The sequence below is a fragment of the Apium graveolens genome, chromosome 7 (genome assembly GCF_009905375.1).
Source record: "Apium graveolens cultivar Ventura chromosome 7, ASM990537v1, whole genome shotgun sequence".
Classification (NCBI taxonomy): Eukaryota; Viridiplantae; Streptophyta; class Magnoliopsida; order Apiales; family Apiaceae; genus Apium; species Apium graveolens.
This window is the reverse complement of record NC_133653.1, coordinates 265,224,389-265,247,047: the sequence shown is the minus strand read 5'-3', so window position 1 is coordinate 265,247,047 and position 22,659 is coordinate 265,224,389. Positions and strand designations below refer to the sequence as shown.

The 22,659-nt window shown below is 37.9% G+C and overlaps 1 protein-coding gene across 2 annotated transcripts; it reads left to right on the top strand.

Moving 5' to 3' along the window:
- Positions 1–7,248: 7,248 nt before the first annotated feature.
- Positions 7,249–11,273, top strand: LOC141672799 (F-box/LRR-repeat protein At3g26922-like). 2 transcript variants are annotated; one of them, XR_012555708.1, is made up of 5 exons: positions 7,249–8,270; positions 8,375–8,545; positions 8,625–8,955; positions 9,132–9,213; positions 10,950–11,273. XR_012555708.1 is itself a non-coding variant. In XM_074479475.1 (4 exons), the coding sequence occupies exons 1-3, from the start codon at positions 7,368–7,370 to the stop codon at positions 8,907–8,909; spliced, it is 1,359 nt and encodes a 452-aa protein (XP_074335576.1). In that variant the 5' UTR covers positions 7,251–7,367; the 3' UTR covers positions 8,910–8,955; positions 10,950–11,273. The 2 variants fall into 2 exon arrangements, 1 of the variants encoding a protein (XP_074335576.1); XM_074479475.1 differs by lacking the exon at positions 9,132–9,213 and having other exon boundaries at positions 7,251–8,270.
- The last annotated feature ends 11,386 nt before the right edge of the window (positions 11,274–22,659 follow it).

Genomic DNA, 22,659 nt, shown 5'->3' with positions numbered 1-22,659 from the left:
CGAAGGCGACGACTTACCGGAGGAACCAGGCGGTGATCGGAGCAGAGAAAGGGGAGAGAGATGCGGGGGAGGGAAGAGAACAGAGGGAAAGGGGGTGTCTGCAAAAGAGAGGGCTGAGAGATGTAGAGGGATTGACCTGAAAGAGATGAACAGGGAGATGTAAACAAACAAAATGAATAGCCTATAATACTATGCCACGCCCCTGACTGATTGATAAAAATTAAACAGTGTCCTTTTTAGATAATTATGAGGATTTTAAGGCCCGACTTAACCCGAAATTTGCTTCTAACGAACCAGGTCGCACTTAAAACGAATTCAGAAAATTACGGGAAAAATCTTAAAATGTTAAAAATATCCCGAAGTAAATAAATATATAATTCTCATGATTTTAAAATAATTTCTGAAATACAATTTATATCCGCTTTTAATAACTAAACGAATCAACGCGCGGGTGAAATTAATCTCAAAAATTCCCAAAGTAATTTTAAAATTCTCAGAATAATACGTACTTGATAAAATATAAGTTTCATGATTTTTGAAGATTTCCATAATTAAATATGGATTTTACAATTAAACACACTCAGAAAATCATTTAGAAATAAATAATTAATGAAATATTGATTTCTCAATTTTATAAAGTCCCAAAAATAATTATTGTAATTATAAAATTATAAAACCAATTTTAGAGATCATCCAAATATTTATGGGAATAAATCTGCAATTAAACCCACTCTTTAAAGTGGAACAGAACAATACCACTCACTATTTATTACACAAATAATTCATATACGACCACAGTCACACATAAAAATAGTAACACACAATACACTGCTGACACTACCAATACACATATTTTATTTATTAGTTATTTAACAATTACACATTTAAATAATAAATATACGAGTCGTTATATCTTATATCGAAATAGACTAGAAAATATCTGTCAGTTCATGCTAATTTTAGTGCAAAAAAAACTTTAGAACTCTTCCATTGGGACTTGTGTGGTCCAATCACACGTGCAACAACATTCGTTAAAGGATATTTCTTCTTGTTGGTCGACGAATTTAGTCAAGCTATGTGGAAATATATGCTTACAAATACAAATGAGGCAGTTGGAGTCTTCAAAAATTTTAGAGCATTGGTTGAAGATGAAAATGATAAAATGATCAAATTTTTGTGGACTGATAGAGGTGGTGAGTTTGTGTCAAATGAATTCAAAAATACTATGAGGAAGAAGGGATAATAAGAATTGTACATCACCATATAGACTTTGAACATTTTGAGTGTAATGAAAATCGGACGATAATGGCAATGGCAAGGAGCTACTTAAAGGAGATAAAATTCTCAACTGTACTATTGGGAGAAGCAGTTAGACATACAGTGTACGTGTTGAATTGACTTTCCACTCGACCCAGATGGTGTCACGCCGTATGCTACATGGTATGGGATGAAACCTGATATTGGACATATTTGTATATTTGGCTGTCTTGGAGACATCAAGGTGCCTAGTGTAAATACACGTAAACTGAATATGATCCTAGCTTGTGTGTGATCAAATTGGGAAGGGAGCTTAGCTCGAAAGCATATTAGTTTATATAGTCCAAAAAAGAAAAGAGTGAATGTCAGTAACGATATAATCATTGTAGAAAATAAATCTTGGGATTGGGAATGTGATGATAACAAGACTGGACATGTGGATTTTTTGCCCAAAGCACATCTTTTCAAAATGGAGAAGGTAATAGTGGTAATGCTGATAATGTGCACGCGAATGAGTTCGAAGAACAAGAACCTTTTAACACCCTTGACACATGACTCTTCATCGAGGCTGGCTTTAGACTACCATGATCATAGCAGAGAAACGAGGAAGACGAGGCTGATTATTAAACTCTATAATGATACGGAAGAAACGGTACTAGAAGAAAGCTTTTTTAATAGGAATTGGGGAACCATAAAATTACAGGGAAGCGGTGAAGGATAAAAACTGGAAAAGGGCAATGCAAGATGGATTGACTCTATCGAGAAAAACAGCACATGGAATTTCACAGAATTTCCACGAGGCCAAAAGGTTATAGGTCTGAAGAGGATTTACAAGTTGAAGAAATATGTAACTGGAAAACTAGTAAAGCGCAAAAGGAGACGCGCCAAAGGTTATACTCAAGAACATAGAATAGATTAAGAGGAGGTTTACACACCAATGACACACCTTGAAACAGTGCGACTATTATTGGCATTGGCTGCTAAGAATGATTGGCAGGTTCATCACTTGCATGTTAAAACAACATTCCTGAATGGAGAGTTAACTGAAGATGTGTTTGTTGCTTAACCAGAAGGTTATGAAAAACATGAAAAGGGACACTTGGTTTATGTGTTTCTTATGACATTACGGCAAGCGCCACGAGCATGGTATGCAAAGCTAAACCAAAGCTTAGAGTGTCTCGTATTTAAGAGATGTTATTATGAAAATAATGTTCATACAAATGGAGAAGGAAATAACATCTTGATAATTATTGTGTACGTGGATGACATCTTGATTACTGGAGGGAACATGTTGAACATAAAAAAATTTAAAGTGCATATGGGAAATAAATTTGAAATGACTAATCTTGGGAGGTTGAGCTACTATCGGTGAATAGAGGTGGAACAAGGTGTGAATTACATAGAACCGAAGCTATCATAATATGCCAAGAAGGTTATCAAAAAATCCGGATTGAAGGACTGTAATCCTAAATAAAATATGATGGATCATAGGGAACAAATTATCAAAGATGAAAATGGACAAGTTGTGGATCCTATGATGTACAAAAGTATAAATGGTTGGAGGTCTGCGTTATCTACTAAACACACGACCATATATAGCTTTCTTAGTTAGGGTCATAATTTGGTTCATGAAGCGCCCTACTGTACTTCACTTAAGTGTTGTAAACGTGAATTCGGCGATACATAAAAGGAACAGTTTATTATGGACTACTTTATATGAAGAATATTGGAAACAATCTCATCACGGGGTTTTCTGATCATAGTGCCTTGGAGGATGTATTGATGATCAGAATAGCACATATGGAATAGTTTATTCTCTAAATGAGAGTCTAATCTCATTGGTATATTAGAAACAACATGTCAACGTATATGGATACAAAACATTCTAAGTCAAATTTCAGCTGATTTTGTTGGTCTACTTACTCTGTATATTGAGAACATATCATCCATTGATCTGGCCAAAAATCCAGTATTCCACGGTGGGAGTAAGCAGTTATATATAGATATTCATTATCACTTCATTCGAGAGAGTGTCGAATGAGGAGAAATCATTGTTAAACATGTAAACGATGACAAATAACGTTTGGAATGTTTAACCAATGGACTGGCCACTGTTAAGTTTGAAAGGATGCAGAATCTTCTTGGATTGAAAAATTTAATCAAATAGGAGTCTGAGATTAAGGGGGGGTTATTGGATTATTAATCTCAAACTTGGGTATAAAATTAATTTCTGCAGATTATTCGAGTTGTTCTAGCTGTCTGAATGATTTGGTCATGTTGGTATCCTGGAAATTTTTTAGGAAGTTCAGTTTAATAAGACTAGTTGTGCAGTATGTTTAGGAGTTAATTGCTGAGTGATCCTTGATTTTAACTTTTCTTTTATGCATTTTATTTTTTATATACATATTATATCGTGTGAATGAATAAAATCAACGTCTTGGACACAACTCTTGTGTTACTTTCAGTTTTATATTAAACATGTACATATAAATACATACATATATGTTAGTCCCTAACAATGCAACAAGAATTACAGAAGGGGGGTTGAATGGAATTCTTGAACCTTTTTCAAAAAAAAATATAAAATGTTATATCTTAATAATATATAAGTGTTTCATTTGCAAAGTCCGGAATAAGAAGTTAGTAAAATTAAAACACAAGTAATTAAAAACACAAGTCTTTAAAAACTTTCTGGTGGATTTGAATGTATCCACCATAGATATATATTATATCAAGAGAACTCTGTATAGCAAGATTAGCTCACAGCTGCTTACAAATATGAACAACTAAGTTTACGGAGAAATGCTAAGGATGCAGCTTACAATTGTTTCTCTGATATAATGTTCTTAGTCTTGTTCTTGTTGTTCTATTTGCTACTTCTTGGTTTATATATCACCAAGATTACAAAGTAATAAGATAAGATAATAAAACCAAACCTATCAAGTTTAATACTATGCTGCTTCATTACTCTATTCCAGCATCTTTGAATATCTTCATAATAGCATGGAAATGGCAATGCTTCTTTGTTCTCTAAAACCCAGTTGAATAGGCTTCCACATTCCTTTTGCATACACTCGACGCATGTGACTGTGTTGTCACTGTCAACAGATGTTTGAATTGATTATCCGTCGGGTACATGATCATCCGTCGGGTTGCCTTGTTGATCATCCGTCGAGTGGCATTGTTGTTTATCCGTCGGGTAGCTATCTGGCACTTGACTTCATTTCCTTTATGTAGAATTACAAGACATCATCTATGTACAATTAATCAACCTATTCTTCATATCTAATTAAATTCAACATGACTTGAGTGCTACTACAGAATCTAAATAAGATGTATGCAGGAATTTGCTACAGACTCATTATTACACAAGCTACTCACTCGATGGATAATAAATCATCATCCGTCGGGACTATATTGAGTCATCCGTCGGGACTATATCTCTTATCCTTCGAGTGCTACATACTAAGTAAAATCTACTAAGGTATTTTGTTAATGAAATCATCAAGTTCACAACATATCCACAACAATCTCCCCCAATTTATGTCTACTAAAATTGTAGCCATAAATTAAGAGAAACTTGATGATAACAAAATACCCTAAAAATACAACTTAAAAAGTAAGTAGATAAAACTGTAAAGTGCTTCAAATAACAAAATGCACAAAGATTAGCTCACAGTCATTTTCAAGGTGCTCCTCTAGCCTGAGCAGATTAATCTAATTCCTTGAAGATCTAGATCTCTTTCCAAACTTTCTGTTGTTTTTTGAAGACCATGCTTTACTATTAATGACCGAATATTGGTCGTTGGTCGTTTTAGTTATTCGTAATAGGCTAGAAAAGTATTACCCATAGACGATGATGTGTCATTGCCACGTTTTCTGGACTATTTATCTATCTTCTGGTGAACAATGTTACATTGACACGTGGATGTAGTCTTCAGTCTACACGGATTTCGACAAAAAAGGTGAACAACGACCAAATTTTAAACAATCGTCGTTATTGATGGCGACAAACAATTTTTATTGAATTTCAATCATTTTTTATATCTGTTGATACCATATTTTATGTCTTATTTAGTATGCGTTATTGCTTAGAACTAGCTCTATAGCCCGTGCAAGGCACGGGAACGATCTACATCAATTATTATAAAATTTTATGCATATTTGTGAAATAAAATATAAAAACTGTTCCGGGAAGTTATTTTTGTCCCTGTACAGTCTTTGCTGTAAGGATGAGTTTTTTTTTTGGTCTTTGTATTTTATAGCCGATATGAGACACAAACATTTTCAAAACTTTTTATGTTAATGAAATGTGTACATGTTTTAGAATTGAAAAATATGGCACAATGTGAGTTGCACTTCTTTTCAATTTTATATTTTCATAAAAATATACTTGAAAGTGTTTAAAATTTTAAAATTCCATAATTGTAATCGTATGACATGAAAATTCATTATTTGACAAGATCATGTTAATCGATTAGGAAAAAATACAATTCATTTGTGTTAGTTACCTTCATTTCTTATATATTGTATATATGTATGTATGTGTATATGTATGTATGTATATATATAGATGTATGTATTTGAATGTTAAATGTGTGAAAATGAGTTATACGATTATTGATTTAGCACAAGAGTACATGTGTGTTACATGTGTGTTGTGAACTTATAATCCAAGTGTTATACGTATCTAAATAAGAATACGATATTTGTTTTTCGTTCAAATTAATGTTTCTTAAAATTTAATTGAAATAATTAAAATGAGACATACGACATATTAAATGCGAAAAATAATAGATATATAACATTATAATAATATTAAAATTTTAGTCTATACTTGTAAAAGTATATATGTAATTATAAGTATAAGTTCTTAATATATAATAATGGAGTAGTATTAAATATATAATTATTAGTACTTAATGAGCTAGATGTAATTAATATATGTAATTAAGTTTATTATTTATTAATACATATTCATGAGGGGTAGTTAAGTAATTTCAAATGATTAAATTATCTCAATGAACCCCCTAATTGCTCTATTATATATATATATATAATAGATGCACTATTGATATGCGTTTTCGACTTGACTGCTGCAACAAAAAAAATGTTTCTTTGAACATGTTGGTGGCCCAATTATTGGGTCGAATAAGAAAAAAAGACAGTTTAAAATACACGTTAATTTGGATCTTCTAGTTTCTCAGCGTTAACAAATGTTATTTTGCTTTTGGGTCTAATAATAAAAAATGACAGTTTAAAACACACTGTTAATTTGAATTTTTTAGTTTCTCAGCGTTAATAAAGATTATTTTGCTTGATAGTGATATTTTGAAACTTTTATCAATACGGATAATATCATCAATTCCAGTATTGTAAAATAAAGTTTTCAAACAAGATTAAATAATAATAAGTAACGAGTACATCGTCTTAAAAGATATAATCAAAATTAAACTTGTAGGAGCTTGAACCAAACTAGGCCAAATACAGTGAAAAAAGATATAAAACATAATAAATATTTGATTAGTGAACCGAAATGAAAAATATAATCGAGTCCAAAATAGAAAAGCAAAAATTACTTTTAACAATAAATGCTAATGAGCTGTCACTTTTTTTGCTTTTTTTAATAAATAAGCATTTACTTATTTATATTAATTTCACAGATATTATATATTTTTTAAATGAGATCAAAAAGTAAATCTCACTTCGATATAATATATATAATATAAGGGAGTTTATATGTATAAATCCTGATTTATAGGTGCACACCCATTTATCACTATTATGAATAAAATATCTTCATCAAAAGATAAGTAGGTTTGAGTTAAAAACGTACATACTAATATTTTGGTCTTAATATTAAGAAAGGGTGTGCACCAATAAATATAGGGTGTGCACGTATTAGCTCCCTCATATCAATACAAGGGGATATACATTGAATGTAGACAGCAATTTTGCAGAAGATCGGTAAAGAACTCATTGCTTAAATCTTTCGTTCGTCTTTCACTCACACATACCACCACTACTTTGTTTTGTTCTCATCGTTTCTAGCAAGTTCAAATCCCTCATCTCAAATCAAATTTCAATTTTTCTTGATTTCTGAAAAAAAAATGACAAAGAAATCAAACATTTCTGAAAAAGATCGAATCAGCGATTTGCCTGATGCACTACTACTCATAATCCTTTCATTGCTTCCAACTGAACAAGCAGTGCGTACTAGTATTTTATCCAAAAGGTGGCGGCCACTCTGCATGTCACTCCCAAATCTTGTTTTTTACCATCGAAATTGGAGGGATTCTGCAATAAATTTCGCCAACTTTGTTGATCGATTTTTAATGCATCGGCCGAATGATTTGAAAATCGAGAAATTTGGTTTACACTGTGTTGAAGATTACTATTTGGACCGTGTTGGTGACTGGATACTCAATGCGCTTGAATTTGATGCAAAAGAGATAGACCTTTGGTTCAGGTTCAGAGAAATGTTCGTATTGATGTATGAAGTGTTCTTCTGTACCTGTCTTGAAAAGCTTCAACTAAGTGGTAAAATATTAGTTGATATTCCTGAGAATGTTAAGTTTTCGAGCCTTCGGTTTCTTAAATTCGATGAAATTACGTTTTCAAGCTATGAGTCAATTGGTGAGCTTTTGATCAAGTGTCCGGTGCTTGAAGTATTATATATTTCGGGTTGCAAATGGCTTAGCGGATGTTGTCTGCGTATTAGTGGATCTGCATTAAAGAAGTTTTCATTGGTTTCTTATTCGCGAATTGATGAAAAATCTACTCTTGAAATTTCAATTGAGACACCAGGATTAGAAACTCTCATACTTGATTCTTTCGCATCCGATGATATCTTAATCAAGAAGAATTTGCCGTTCCTAACAACGGCTCAGATTGAAGTCGTACAGATTATAGAAGGAGTTGCACCCAGCAGTGTGTTTGGTGATTGCACGTTTGGCCTGCTAAATAAGATTACTCACGTCAAATCTTTAAGTTTAGGAGGTGAAACTGTCGAGGTAAGTGTTTTGCCTAAATGTTAACATATATATATGAGCTAATAATTTTCATCTTTGCTGTGAATTTACATGACTTTCATGTTTTGTCTTCTCTTTTTATGAAGGCCCTCAATCGCGCATATCATTCTGATTTTAGCACAGTTCATAATGGCTTTCCTCCATTCCATAACTTGACCGAGTTGAGTATCAGTGTTGATGAAGCATATTGTGGACAAACTTTACTGTATGACTTCCTTGAAAACTCACCAAACCTAGAGAGCCTTTTCTTTCCACAGGTGAGTTTTAAAACTGAGATGTGATGGAGTTGTACAATAGATTCTGAACTTATGACTTTTCTTTCGTTTCAATTGTTAGGGACTTGTTGATACTTTCTCTGATCAAACTTGGCGCTTCACGTGGGCCTGGTCATGGTCACATACTGCAGAATGTTTATCAACGCATCTCAAAACAGTAGATATCGGAGAATTTTCTGGTACAGTAGATGAGTTATCATTCGTTGAATACTTGCTAGCTTTTGGAAGTGCTTTGACAAATGTATCAATTACTTCATCAAATTTGCATGGAGGTAAAGAGGTCCGGGAAGAACTGTTAAAGTATGAAAGAAAGTCAACAACTTGCAAGCTTAATCTTTTCTTTTAATTGATTCTGCTAGCAACATGCTCTTCAAAATAACAAAGTGTATGAGGTACAATTTCTGCACTAAGCTTTGTTTTCTTTTCTTTTTACCAGTTTCTCTCTCAGCATTGTTATTAATTAAGCCTTAATTTGTGATGAAATATTTACTAGGTGCATTGTTTAAGAAAGACATTTAAAATGGTAGTTTCTTGATTATTTGATTCTTCTGCTTTTTAAATGTTTAAGATGACGGGAGGATTGGTAAGATGCACAGCAGTGTCACAGCTTGTTCCTCTTGACGTCATCAAGTCATTTCATAGAGCCAAAGGTTAAGATTTAATCCTTTCTAGATTACTAGTAATTAAAAAGAAAGATAAGTAGAGGAAGTTGTACCTGGATTTCTCGCCTTAATTGCACACCGTAAAGACTGTGTATTGTGACTTTTAGTTGGCCCTCTCATAGGTCTCGTATGTTTTTTGGCGGATCAGTAGGCTAAATTGTTGCATTCTCATTTCTTTCCACGATTTAATGTTATCTTTCTTTCGGTCTCTATAATCTTCCCCACTAAGATCATTTTAACTTGACCACTGAACACTATTGTGTGGCAATTAGTAGATGCCTGCATGATCTTTATAAGCTGGAAGCTCAAAATCAAAGTTTTACAACTCATTTTCCTCTCTGCCATTAAAAATTAAATCCAGACCTCAGAGTTAAAAATAGCCCCAAATTTTCATTGTTACCTGACTCTTCATTTTACCCCGAGTACCAGTATTGGACATTGGTATAGAGACATGGGTACATTTTTCAGGGCAAAGCATGTCAACTTTTCAAAGTAGTACTACTAAGTCCATCCGCGTAACAAAGCCTAAACACTATAATGTATATGTCCTGAAATTAGACACTTTTATAAGGCTGAAAAGTCCCTGTCCTTTCCTTTTATATGCTTTTCCATACTTATTTTTGCAAATATGGCCTACCAGGAACTCGTATAGTGGGAGCAATTCTTTTGCATAATTGTCTTTCTTGAATTTTCTAATTCGTTAAGTTTTGCTATAAGGTAATTGGGTTGTGGATTTTAAATATGAAATGAATGTTGCGAATTTAGGTCACCAGAAAGAAAAAAGAAATCTAGATGAGATGTATCTAGGTTTCCTCGAATTGTAAATGTTTTGTCTATTGTGATTTGGCTGATCCTCCTAAAGGTCTTTCTATTTGTTGCCTGCTATTGGTTTGCGAGTTGCTTGATACTTGTTAGCAGTATTAAGTGCTTATCATTTTTTTTTCTTTATCACTACTTCGCAATTTCTTTCTATTAATATCCACTTTCTTTCTCCACTGAACTTTCCAACATATCCACTGATCGATAAGCAATAACATATCCACTGAGCCTAGGTTATAACCAATGATAAGCACTTTGCAACACTAGTTTAGTCAGAGATATAGTCTGTAACAGTCATTGTATAGGCTTCATAAGCTAGAAGCACATAATCCTGGTTTAAAATTTCGTTTGCCTTAATTCTGGCACTCTCTCTCTGCCATTAGTGGAGGAATATTTATCGTCCTAAACTGAACTGTCCAACATAGCTCTAAAATATGCTTCCAAATTCTAGAAGTCCTTAATCTTACGAGGCTACTATTTCTGCACAGTTTTTTTGTTTTTCCGTTTCTTTCAAGTAAGCTTTTTGGGAAGGTAATTAACTGGGCTGTTGAAGAGCATAAAGATATTCATTTGTAGGTGTGTGCAATTTTTCTTCATGGCCAGATCTGATCCAATTTCTTCACGGCCAGTTTGATCCAAGTTAGGGATGTCTTAATTTTACATATATAAAAAATTAAACCTGTTACACGCTAACAACAATATTCCAAAAAGCTACTATTTCTGCTGTATTTGAAACTGAAGAAGTTTAGAATAAAAGCCATAATCAACAAACCCTCTTATAGAATACAATGTACTTGGCGATCTAGTAAGTATAATTAATTTATGTGTTCTAATTATATAGTGAATAACCTATCAATGTATAGTAGCTAACATTATGTATGAAATTTTTTAATCTGCTATTATAGGTGAAATTTCTTCTTTAACTTTGAGCCTTATGATGAGTGCTAGCCAGTGAGTAAAGGTTGAGGGTTTGCTGCTGAACACAAGTCAGTTGCAGGGGAGCTGGGTCTCTCGACGATCTTCTATCTTGTGCCTAAAAAAGATGCTTAATATGGAGGAGCTGCATGCATTTTCTTCTTAATCAATCTTTTATGATTATATGTTGCTACTATCTATAACCATCTATAGAGATTTCCTCCTTTCATTTTATACAATTTAAGTTGTGTCTTCTGTCTGTTTTTTTTTTTGCCAGACTGTGTTTAAGTGCAATAAATTAGAGATTTGCACAATTTGTTCTTAAACCTATGCTCATAAATTAACTCTTGAATTTCAGCTATTTATAGTCGAAATATAGTTCATGCTGTGTATTATAGCTATACAATCACGGCAAAGAAATTATTGCATAATTTCTGCTTGAGCACGGATGAAGTAGCCGGCAGATGAGGGGGCCAAAAAAATCATTAAAATAGTCAGTCAAATAAATACAAGAATAGTAGTAAAAAAATTATATTGAAGCTCTACGTTCCTTTAGATTGCGAAATATATCTATAATTGAGTCAATACTAAAATTTTCGCTATTTTTTTTCCAATATAAATTAGCATACAATGATCGAGAAACTCATCGTGATAATTCTAGGTAATAGTCTTTAATCAACAATAAAATACATAAAATTAAATTATGTTTTGAATAGTAGCAAGTAAAATTTTGAGCAATCACCTAAAAATTAACCTAATTAGGTATTGAAATTAGGGATTTGATAGGGATAAATAAGTCCTGATTTTATAATTAATGGGCTGCTAGGCCCAATAATAAGATGTATAATATTCAGACCAGAAAGGTTAAGCCTGATGGACCAGATCAGGCCTGGTGGAATAAAAAAGGCCCAAAAGCCCTGATTATTAATTAATTTCGTAATTAATTAATAAGGGAAAAATCAGCTATTGAGAAGAGTCTCGATAAGGATATAAATCCTTATAGATTAGCCTCAAGGGGACCTAAAAGGATAAGGAATCAGCTTCCTACTTCCTAGGACTCCTAAGTCTATCCTAATTCAGAGGCTTGTCCACCAAGTCTCCTACACCAAGTCCAATTCAAGGACTCCCAACATCTATATAAGGGGCCTCACCCCACAAATCAGAACTACGTTTTTTGACTTGATCATTGGCAATCAGCAAGGTACGTAGGCATCTTGTTAAGGCAGATTGAGTCACGAAACACAAGAGCAGTCAAATCGAGCCTCAAAGCTCACGTTCCTTAGTATTAAATACAGCAATTATATATATTAGTTTTTAATCCATAACATTTGGCGCCGTATGTGGGAACAAACAACAACCATGGCGAGAACACGGAGAACAATTGGAGCTCTAGAGGAAGGAACACCATCAGAGACAACCCAGGTGATTTCATCAACCGTGGAGGTTCCTCCCCATTCAACTTATGCATCTACTCAGGGGGAAGCCCAGACAGGGGCAACTCAACCTCAGCCACAAGGGACAACTCCCCCGACTATTCAAGGTACGAATCCTCAAGTTCAACAAGTACATATACCTGTGAATTCTCGACCCGTCGGGTATGAATATTCAACTGTTGTTACTACTAACCCCCCTTATGGGATGCCCCTTCACCCTGAGGTTGGAGGAAGCGGATATGCTGGGCGAAGCGAAGCACGAGGGCGGTCGCCCCCCTATATACGAGGTTTGGGTCCTATTCCTGAGGATCGGGAATTTTCTGGTCCTTACACTGAGAGAGACTCCGAATCTTCAGATGATGAAGTGGCCCCGAGAAGGAGGCGTCCTGGAAAAGAGCCAATGGCCGATGGAAGGCAACGCCCCCAAAGCACCCCAGGGGCGAATCCCCAAGAAGTGCAGGAAAGGATCAGGGCTCATGAGGCTGAAATCCAAAGGCTGAGGCGTGATTTGGAGGCTCACCAGGCCACCAGACCCCAGATACCTCCTAGGGGGAGAAATCCTCCTCCTGTCATAGACCTGGATGGTCCGATAAGAAGAAGGGCTGTTGTCGCAAGAACTGATCCAAGCAATCTCCTTCCCCTTGGAGATCCTGATGATCCAACTCCACCCTTCACAGAAGAGATAATGAATGCCCATATCTCGAGGAAATTTAAGATGCCCACTATCAAAGCCTATGATGGCACGGGAGATCCCGCTAATCATGTTAGGACATTCTCTAATGCACTGCTGCTGCAACCCGTGAATGATGCTATAAAGTGTCGGGCCTTCCCTCAAACCCTGTCGGGTATGGCTCAAAGATGGTACAGTCGCCTGCCCCCAAATTCTATTGGATCGTTCAGAGAATTAAGTCAGGCTTTTATTAAGCAATTCATCAGTGGAAGAGTCCATGAGAAAAGTTCAGCATCTCTTATGAGTCTTGTGCAGAGAGCTAAGGAATCCTTAAGAGATTACCTGAATCGTTTTACAAAGGAGGCTTTAAAAGTCTCAGACCTTGATGATAAGGTAGCCATGATAGCACTGCAACAAGGAACTAGGGATGAGTTTTTCAAGATGTCTTTGGCCAAACGACCCCCTGAGAGCATGTTGCAGCTCCAAGAGAGGGCAGGGAAGTATATCAAGGTTGAAGAAAGTATGAGGAAGACCGTAGTAAGTAATGAGCCCAATGGAGGCAAGAAACGAAAAACTGATTTGGAGTATATCGCTAAGGACAAATATCCTAGAACCGAACAAAACCCTGATTCAACCCCCAAGAAGGGAGGACCTGGGCAAAAGTTCACTGAATACGCTAAGCTGAATACTCCCAGAAGTCAGATTTTGATGGAGATTGAGAAAGACAGAGATATTCGCTGGCCTAAGCCCTTGAAGGCTGATCCCGCCAAGCTAGATAAGGGCAAGTATTGCAGGTTTCACAAAGATGTTGGCCATGACACCGATGAGTGTAGGCAGTTGAAAGATGAAATTGAGTTTTTGATTCGAAAAGGAAGATTGAACAAGTATACTGGAGATGGAGGAGACAGAAATAATAATGGAAGGAAGAACTTTGAAGATCGTAGAAGGGACCAAGATGATCAGGGGCGGAATCCCCAACCTAGAGGACCAGTTATAAACACCATTTATGGAGGGCCGAGACCTCGAGGGCCTGTGATAAACACGATCTTTGGAGGTCCAACTGCTGCTGGATTGTCCAAAAATTCCAGAAAGGCATATACTAGAGAGGTTATGCATATTGTTGGAGAAGCCCCGAAGAGGGCCAGGACAGAAGTAACATTGGCTTTTGATGATTCCGACCTAGAGGGTGTGAAGTTTCCCCATGACGACCCGCTGGTCATAACGCCGATAATAGGAAATAGCCCGGTTAAGAGGGTCCTTGTGGATAATGGTGCTTCTGTGGATATCTTGCTCCACGACACCTTTCTAAGGATGGGGTATAACGACTCCCAGTTGACACCAACCGACATGCCGATATACGGATTTGCTGGAGTAGAATGTCCTGTGGAAGGGATAATTAAATTGCCAACCACCATAGGTACGGAGCCAAGGCAAGCAACGCAGATGCTGGATTTCGTGGTGGTAAAGGCTAGTTCAACTTATAATGCTATCATGGGGAGAACAGGGATACATGCCTTCAAGGCAGTCCCCTCTTCCTGTCATTCAGTCATGAAGTTTCCCACCCGAAACGGGATTGGAGAAGAGAGAGGAGATCAAAAAATGGCTAGAAGCTGTTATGTGGCCTCTTTGAGGGCAGATGGAGTCGGGGGCAGGTTCTTCCTATTGAAGATATGGATGTTCGAGAAAATGATGAGAATAGAGGAAGGCCAGCAGAAGAATTGGTTTCGGTTCCTTTAGATCCCAAGAATCCTGAGAGGATGACTTTCATTGGAGCCACATTAGAGGAGCCCCTTAGAGGGAAATTAGTGAAATTTTTGCAAGAAAATAGTGATGTGTTTGCATGGTCAGCAGCTGATATGCCAGGCATAGACCCGGAGTTAATTACTCACAAGCTAAACGTGGATCCAAGCCGGAAGACAGTGAAACAAAAGAAAAGAAATTTTGCCCCGGAAAGACAAGAGGCTATAAAGCAGGAAGTGGAAAAGCTCTTAGAGGCTGGTTTCATTGAGGAGATTCAATTTCCGGAGTGGTTAGCAAACCCTGTAATGGTGAAGAAGGCTAATGGAAAGTGGAGGATGTGTATAGACTTCACCGATCTGAATGATGCATGCCCCAAAGACTGTTTTCCGCTGCCTAGAATTGATACCTTGATTGATGCCACCGCTGGACATGAGATGCTGAGTTTCATGGATGGGTTTAGCGGATACAACCAGATCAAAATGCATAAGGATGACATTCCAAAGGTATCATTTATCACTGACTTTGGTGTTTATTGTTATCTTGTTATGGCGTTTGGTCTCAAGAATGCAAGAGCCACCTATCAAAGGTTGGTGAATAGAATTTTTAAGGATCTTATTGGTAAGACTATGGAAGTCTATGTTGATGACATGTTAGTCAAGAGTCTAGTAAAGACTGATCATATAGCCCATTTAAGGGAAGTTTTTGAGGTCCTGAGGTACCACAAGATGATGTTGAATCCTACGAAGTGTGCTTTCGGAGTAGGATCTGGAAAATTCTTGGGACTGATGGTCTCAAAGAGGGGAATTGAGGCTAACCCGGATAAGATAAAGGCAATCCTGGACATGGAACCACCAAAAACTGTTAAGGATGTTCAGAAGCTTACAGGAAGGGTTGCTGCGTTAGGACGATTCATCTCCAAGTCAGGAGACAAGTGCTTGTCATTTTTCAAGTCACTAAAGAACATCAAAGACTTCGTATGGAGTGAGGAAAATCAGAAGGCATTTGAAGAGTTAAAGAAGTATATGGGCCAGGCCCCGTTGTTGGCCAAGCCAGTTCTGAATGAAGTTTTATTCTTGTACTTGGTTGTTTCAGAGAGCACCTTGAGCGCGGTGTTGGTTAAGGAGGAACTGAAAGTCCAGAAACCCGTATACTATGTCAGCAAAATTTTGCATGGTGCTGAGTTGAATTATTCAGCCATTGAGAAATTCGCTTTAGCCTTGGTAATGGCTTCAAGAAAGCTGCGTCCTTATTTTCAAGCTCACCAAATTGAAGTGCTAACAAATCAGCCACTGAGAAATATCATTCACAGTCCCAAGGCAAGTGGGAGACTGATTAAGTGGGCAATAGAGTTGGGAGAGTTCGATCTCAAGTATAAGCCACGTACGGCCATAAAAGCCCAGGCACTAGCTGACTTCGTGGTGGAATGTACCATACCCAACCAAGAAGTCGGGGGGCAGGAAGATACCATACCTCAAGACAAGAGAGTCGACAATGGGGACAGGGAGAAGAATGACAAGGAGAAAGAATATTGGGTTCTCTATTTTGATGGAGCATCAAAAACAAATTCCAGTGGAGCAGGGTTGGTTTTGCAAAGCCCTGATGGGTTCTTAATTGAGTATGCTATGAAGTTAGATTTTCCAACCACAAACAATGAGGCAGAGTATGAAGCCCTGATAGCTGGCCTTGGTCTAGCTGGGACACTTAGAGTCAAAAACTTAAAGGTCCGTGGAGACTCGAAGCTGATCATATCCCAGGTAAAGGGAGAATTTGAGGCAAGGGATGATACGATGGCTAAGTATGTCCGCCTAGTAAGGGCTGTGATGACCCAATTTAATGAATGCCATGTTGAACACATTCCAAGGGAAGAAAATGTTAAGGCAGATGCGCTATCAAAGTTTGCTTCGTCTGAGATTGAAGAAAGTTCAGGAAGTGTGTACTTCCGTGTTTTGAAGACACGGAGCATAGATGTTAAGCTAGTGGCTCCCATAGGCTTGGGGACGTCATGGATTGATCCCATCAAGGCTCACATTCAGACCGGTTGGTTGCCAAGTGATGCAACTGAAGCACGGAAGTTAACTGTTTGGGCACTAAGATACTCTTTGATAGATGGGATTCTTTACAAAAGATCTTTCGTGGTTCCCTACTTGAGGTGTCTCAGGCCCGATGAGGCACGCTTGGCTCTTGAAGAAGTGCATGAAGGTATTTGTGGACAACACTTGGGGGGCAGGGCCTTGGCTCATAAGATAACTCGTTTAGGCTTTTATTGGCCAGAAATGATGGCTGATGCCAAAGAATATGTAAAGAAGTGTGACCGCTGTCAGAAGCATGCACCAATTGTTAGACAACCCCCTGAGATGCTGACCTCTATCAACTCGCCTATTCCCTTTGCCATGTGGGGGATGGATATTCTAGGGCCTTTTCCTATGGCCACGGCACAAAGGAAATTTCTGATTGTAGCCATTGATTATTTCACCAAGTGGATCGAAGCCAAACCCTTGGCCAAAATCACTACTAAGCAGGTTGCACAATTCCTGTGGGAATACATTATGTGCCGATATGGAATTCCCCGTATCCTTGTCACTGACAATGGAACACAATTCAACAATGAGGAATTCAAGAAGTATTGTGAAGAAAATGAAATTGAGTTACGATTAACCTCTGTGGCTCACCCGCAAGCCAATGGACAAGCAGAGGTAGCAAATCGGATAATCCTGGATGGACTAAAGAAGAGGATCGAGAAGTCAAGAAATAATTGGGTAGATGAGATACTTCCAATATTATGGGCCTACAGGACTACTTGTAGAGTCACGACAGATGCAACTCCTTTCATGTTGGCATATGGGGTGGAAGCAGTAATTCCCGTGGAGATATCACATTCCTCTCCAAGGATTCAGGCTTTCGATGAGAAAGAAAATGAGGAAGGGCAGAGATTAGCCCTGGATTTAATTGATGAAGTGCGAGATAAAGCACATGCAAAGATAGTAGAATATCAGAAAAAAGCTTCATTCTACTACAACCTAAGGGTTAAAGAAAGGTTTTTTAAACAAGGTGATCTAATCTTGAGGAAGATTGAAGCATCTGGTGTAGGACAAAAAGGGAAGCTTGCCCCGAATTGGGAAGGGCCGTACAGAGTCAAGAGTGTTCAAGGTAGAGGAACCTACAAGCTAGAGACTATGGATGGTTTTGAAGTCCCGAGAACTTGGCATGCACAAAACCTGAAGGTTTACTAAGTGTAGGGAAGCCGGATACGATTCTCACTCGTCAGGATGGCGAGTAGGTTGAAAAGTACCTTGAAGCTTTGCTTGCTTAGGATTTATATGTTTTAGTTTTATTACGAAGTTTATTAAGACTTGTGTAAGGGACGAATCCCAGACAATTTTATGAAATTCATGAGTTCTTCAAAGTATGTTTGTGGCCTAACAAATAAAAATCAAATGCATGGATGCAAGCATAAAAGGTGATAAATGAAATAGATCTGATAGATGTTACAAAAGTTTGATAAATAAAGTCTCGAAAATAAAAAAAACAAGCCACGCAGGGCTGAAAAAGCTCTAAGGAGCTGAAGTACCCTCGGCATCCATATCATCGTCCTCTCCACTCTCGCTGGATGTCTCTGTCGTCTCGGAGGAGGAGGAAGAGCTGTCGTCCTCAGCAGGTCTGGAAGAAGACTCGGGAGGAGGAAGGAGTGGATCCTGAGGAACATGGTCCGAGACAACTACTCGGGTACGAAACCTCTGTAGCAAAGCCTCGTCATCAGGGCAGATATAGTCCGCCGGGTTAATATCAGGACAAGCCTCGTTCACGGTCCCAAGGGCCGTGTCCCAACCAGTCCTAAAAAACCCAGGAAAGACTGAATCATCCCTAATCCTCATGGATTGGGCAAACTCCTCCGAGTCCAGATAGTTGTCTATAGCTTTATCCTTCTCCGCCCGAAGTACCACCAGCTCGGCGTTAGACTCTCCGAGTTCTTCCTCCTTGCGCTTGAGCTTCTTCTCCAGGGTAGCGTACTTCTTCTGTTGCCTCCTGAGGGCATTATCGGCCTTATCAGAAGCCCGCTTCCATGATTCGGCTTATCTCACAGCGCCTTAAAAATATGCGTTAGACTGAAACAAAGCAATTAACAAAGTATAAGGCAAGAAAATGCTACAAGAACGAAAAATAAGTTCAAAAAAGAGAAGGCATACCGAAGCCAGAGACTGAGCTCCCATGAGCTTGATCCTCTCAAGATCAGGGGTGGCCACCACATCAGTAAAATCCTTGGGGGTCACGCTATGGTAAGACCAATCCCAAGCATGTTTCGTGGAACCAACTACGGTGTCCCCTCGGCGGAATCCCCAGAGAGGCTGAAAGGCGCCTGTGGCAGCAGCAGTAGGGGCAGCAGCAGTGATAGGAGTACCATGGCCTCCAGCTCCTTCAGTTGAGGCCTCCCCTATAAGCTCTTTGTGCTTCTTCAAAAAGATAGGCTCCGTGGCCTTTCCCCGGGTGTCTAGGCCTGCGAGCCGAGCTTTCTTCGTCCTAGCTGTTTCCTCAACCAAAGGAACATTGTCCTCGTTAATCTCCTTAGCAGCTTAAACAAAGCAAAGGACAAAATAAGTGAAGTTAATAATGCATGAAATGAAGTAAAATTGAGAAGGGAAGAAAAATACCCAGTTGAGAAACAGAGGATAGTCCCACATGAATCAGGGAAAACTCCTCTAAGAGAGTCCAGCTGGTGGTCGTGCCATCATCCTGAGTAAGCCCATTATAAATAATAGTTTCTTCAGGAGTTAAGTGAATGGATTTGAGGCTACCATCACTGACCTTCCCAAAAAAAGATCGAAAAAGTGTGCCCCAGTCACCATTCTCCCAATGTAACCCGACGAAACTATTCCTCCAATTTTGATTATTATCAGGAATAGAGGCACTGTTAAAGATATGTTTGCTTTTGGGCCTTTGCTTGACATAGACCCAGCCGCAGATACTGGAAGAACTATTGTAACACTGAAAGACTTTCCTAAAAACAGCTACAGAAAGAGGAAAGCCCTCCCTAAGACAGCAGACCATAAAACATAGAATGTTCCTCCAGGCGTTTGGAGGAAGCTGACACGGGTTGATTTGTAAATCAGCCAAAAGATGAGGAATAAAGGGGTGAAAAGGAAACCTAAGCCCAGCATTAAGGGCATCTGTGTAAATGAAAAGAGTATCGGGTCTCCAGTGGCAAGTACGATCACCACCAGAGACTGGAACTAATCTAAGAGGAGGAAGGACGTTATAACGAGCATTTAGTTTATTGAAGTCTATGTTGTACCAAGTATTACAATGATTAAAAGAGTCGAGATGTGCAGTGGAGGGATATTCGTCCCCCCTAGTGTTAATCATATCAATTAAAGACATATATGAAGAGCGGATCTCGATATCCTTACCTCGTTTTGAAGCCGAGGCTATCTTGGCCGCCCTCTCGGAACTCTTGTCAGCCATTTTAGTAAAGACTGGAAAAGACTTGGAAGGCTAAAGGAGGGGATTTGAGAGAGGAGGAGTTTAGAAATTTCTAGGATGATTGAAGAAATGAGATGAGAAGGTGTGAGGATTCCACTCTCCCATCCCACTCTTATATAGTCACAAAGAAGGCTAGTTGGGCCTAGAAAAGCCCATTTGGGCCCAAGAAAAGAATGTTCTGGAAGGATCCAGAAACGAAATTTAAATTAAATAGATATTTACGGAAATTTCTGGAAGAATCCAAAGAGAGCCATAGAAGTTCTGGAAAGTCAGAAATTTGAGCCAAAACCCGGCTAAAAGCATTGGGCCTGAATTTGAGCCCAAAATGTCAGCCCAAATTAAATTGAAAAGCCCAGAACTAGGGCCCAATTAAAAGGCTTGTGGAAAAGATGGTCAATAAGAAACGAGCCCAGAAAAGGGCCTATATAATTAAAAGTGGGAGGCCCAGGATAAGGCCCACTATATTTTAAAAAAAAAAAAAGAAGAAGAAAAGGTTTATTTCGATCAGGATTTGGACCTATTCGACCAGGAAGTGTACAGAAATCCAGAACGAAACTCTTGAGATCGAAATTGCTTCGATCAGGGCTTAGAAGGAGGGTTAATTCGGTCAGAAAACAAGAATCCTGACCGAAAGGGGAGAAAATCCTATTCGAATGAGTTGAGATTGAAATTCTGTCGATCACGGCTGAAGAAAAGGTTTATTTCAATCAGGATTTGGACCTATTCAACCAGGAAGTGTACAGAAATCCAGATCGAAACTCTTGAGATCGAAATTGCTTCGATCAGGGCTTAGAAGGAGGGTTAATTCGGTCAGAAAACAAGAATCCTGACCGAAAGGGGAGAAAATCCTATTCGAATGAGTTGAGATTGAAATTCTGTCGATCAGGGCTGAAGAAAAGATTTATTTCAATCAGGATTTGGACCTATTCGACCAGGAAGTGTACAGAAATCCAGATCGAAACTCTTGAGATCGAAATTGCTTCGATCAGGGCTTAGAAGGAGGGTTAATTCGGTCAGAAAACAAGAATCCTGACCGAAAGGGGAGAAAATCCTATTCGAAAAAAAAAAAGGGGGGGGTGAAAATCCTGGCCGAAATTCGACCAGGACCTCTGCTCGAATATTCCTGCTCGAAAATCCTTCGACCAGGGCTGATAGAAGGTTAATTCGACCAGGATCCTGGTCGAATGGATTCCTGGTCGAAAATTGCATAAAAAAAAAAATCCAGAAAAAAAAGGAAATTCCTTAAAATAATTTCTGAAAAATGTTAATATTTTCAGAAATAAGGAATAAATCCAGAAAATTAAAGGATAAATCCCAGAAATTAGGGAAAAAAATCCAGATATTAAGGATAAATCCCAAAAATTAGGGGAAAAATCCCAAAAATTAGGGGAAAAATCCAGAAAATTAGGGAAAAATCCAGAAATTAAGGATAAATCCCAGAAATTAGGGAAAAATCCAGAAATTAAGGATAAATCCCAAAAATTAGGGGGAAAATCCCAAAAATTAGGGGAAAAATCCAGAAAATTAGGAAAAAATCCAGAAATTAGGGAAAAATCCCAGAAAATTAAGGGAAAAATCCAGAAATTAAGGATAAATCCCAGAAAATTAGGGAAAAATCCCAGAAAATTAGGAAAAATCCCAGAAAATTGGGGAAAAATTCCTGGAAATTAAGATAATTTCTGAATAAAAGGAAGATTCATTGTAAATGTGTAGGTCGCTCCACACTTTACGCAAAACGAAACCCTATAAGGGAACGAATAGATTTAACTTCCGCGAAACCTAATCAATGTTTCCCAAAAGTTGGGGGGCAAATGATAGGGATAAATAAGTCCTGATTTTATAATTAATGGGCTGCTAGGCCCAATAATAAGATGTATAATATTCAGACCAGAAAGGTTAAGCCTGATGGACCAGATCAGGCCTGGTGGAATAAAAAAGGCCCAAAAGCCCTGATTATTAATTAATTTCGTAATTAATTAATAAGGAAAAAATCAGCTATTGAGAAGAGTCTCGATAAGGATATAAATCCTTATAGATTAGCCTCAAGGGGACCTAAAAGGATAAGGAATCAGCTTCCTACTTCCTAGGACTCCTAAGTCTATCCTAATTCAGAGGCTTGTCCACCAAGTCTCCTACACCAAGTCCAATTCAAGGACTCCCAACATCTATATAAGGGGCCTCACCCCACAAATCAGAACTACGTTTTTTGACTTGATCCTTGGCAATCAGCAAGGTACGTAGGCATCTTGTTAAGGCAGATTGAGTCACGAAACACAAGAGCAGTCAAATCGAGCCTCAAAGCTCACGTTCCTTAGTATTAAATACAGCAATTATATATATTAGTTTTTAATCCATAACAGGATTCAACCTAATTAGGTATCA

Coding starts and splice junctions, on each gene's coding strand:
- LOC141672799 (XM_074479475.1), top strand. CDS start 7,368: ATGACAAAGAAATCAAACATTTCTGAAAAAGATCGAATCAGCGATTTG. Junction 8,271..8,374: donor TAGGAGGTGAAACTGTCGAG/GTAAGTGTTTTG, acceptor CTTTTTATGAAG/GCCCTCAATCGCGCATATCA. Junction 8,546..8,624: donor AGAGCCTTTTCTTTCCACAG/GTGAGTTTTAAA, acceptor TTCAATTGTTAG/GGACTTGTTGATACTTTCTC.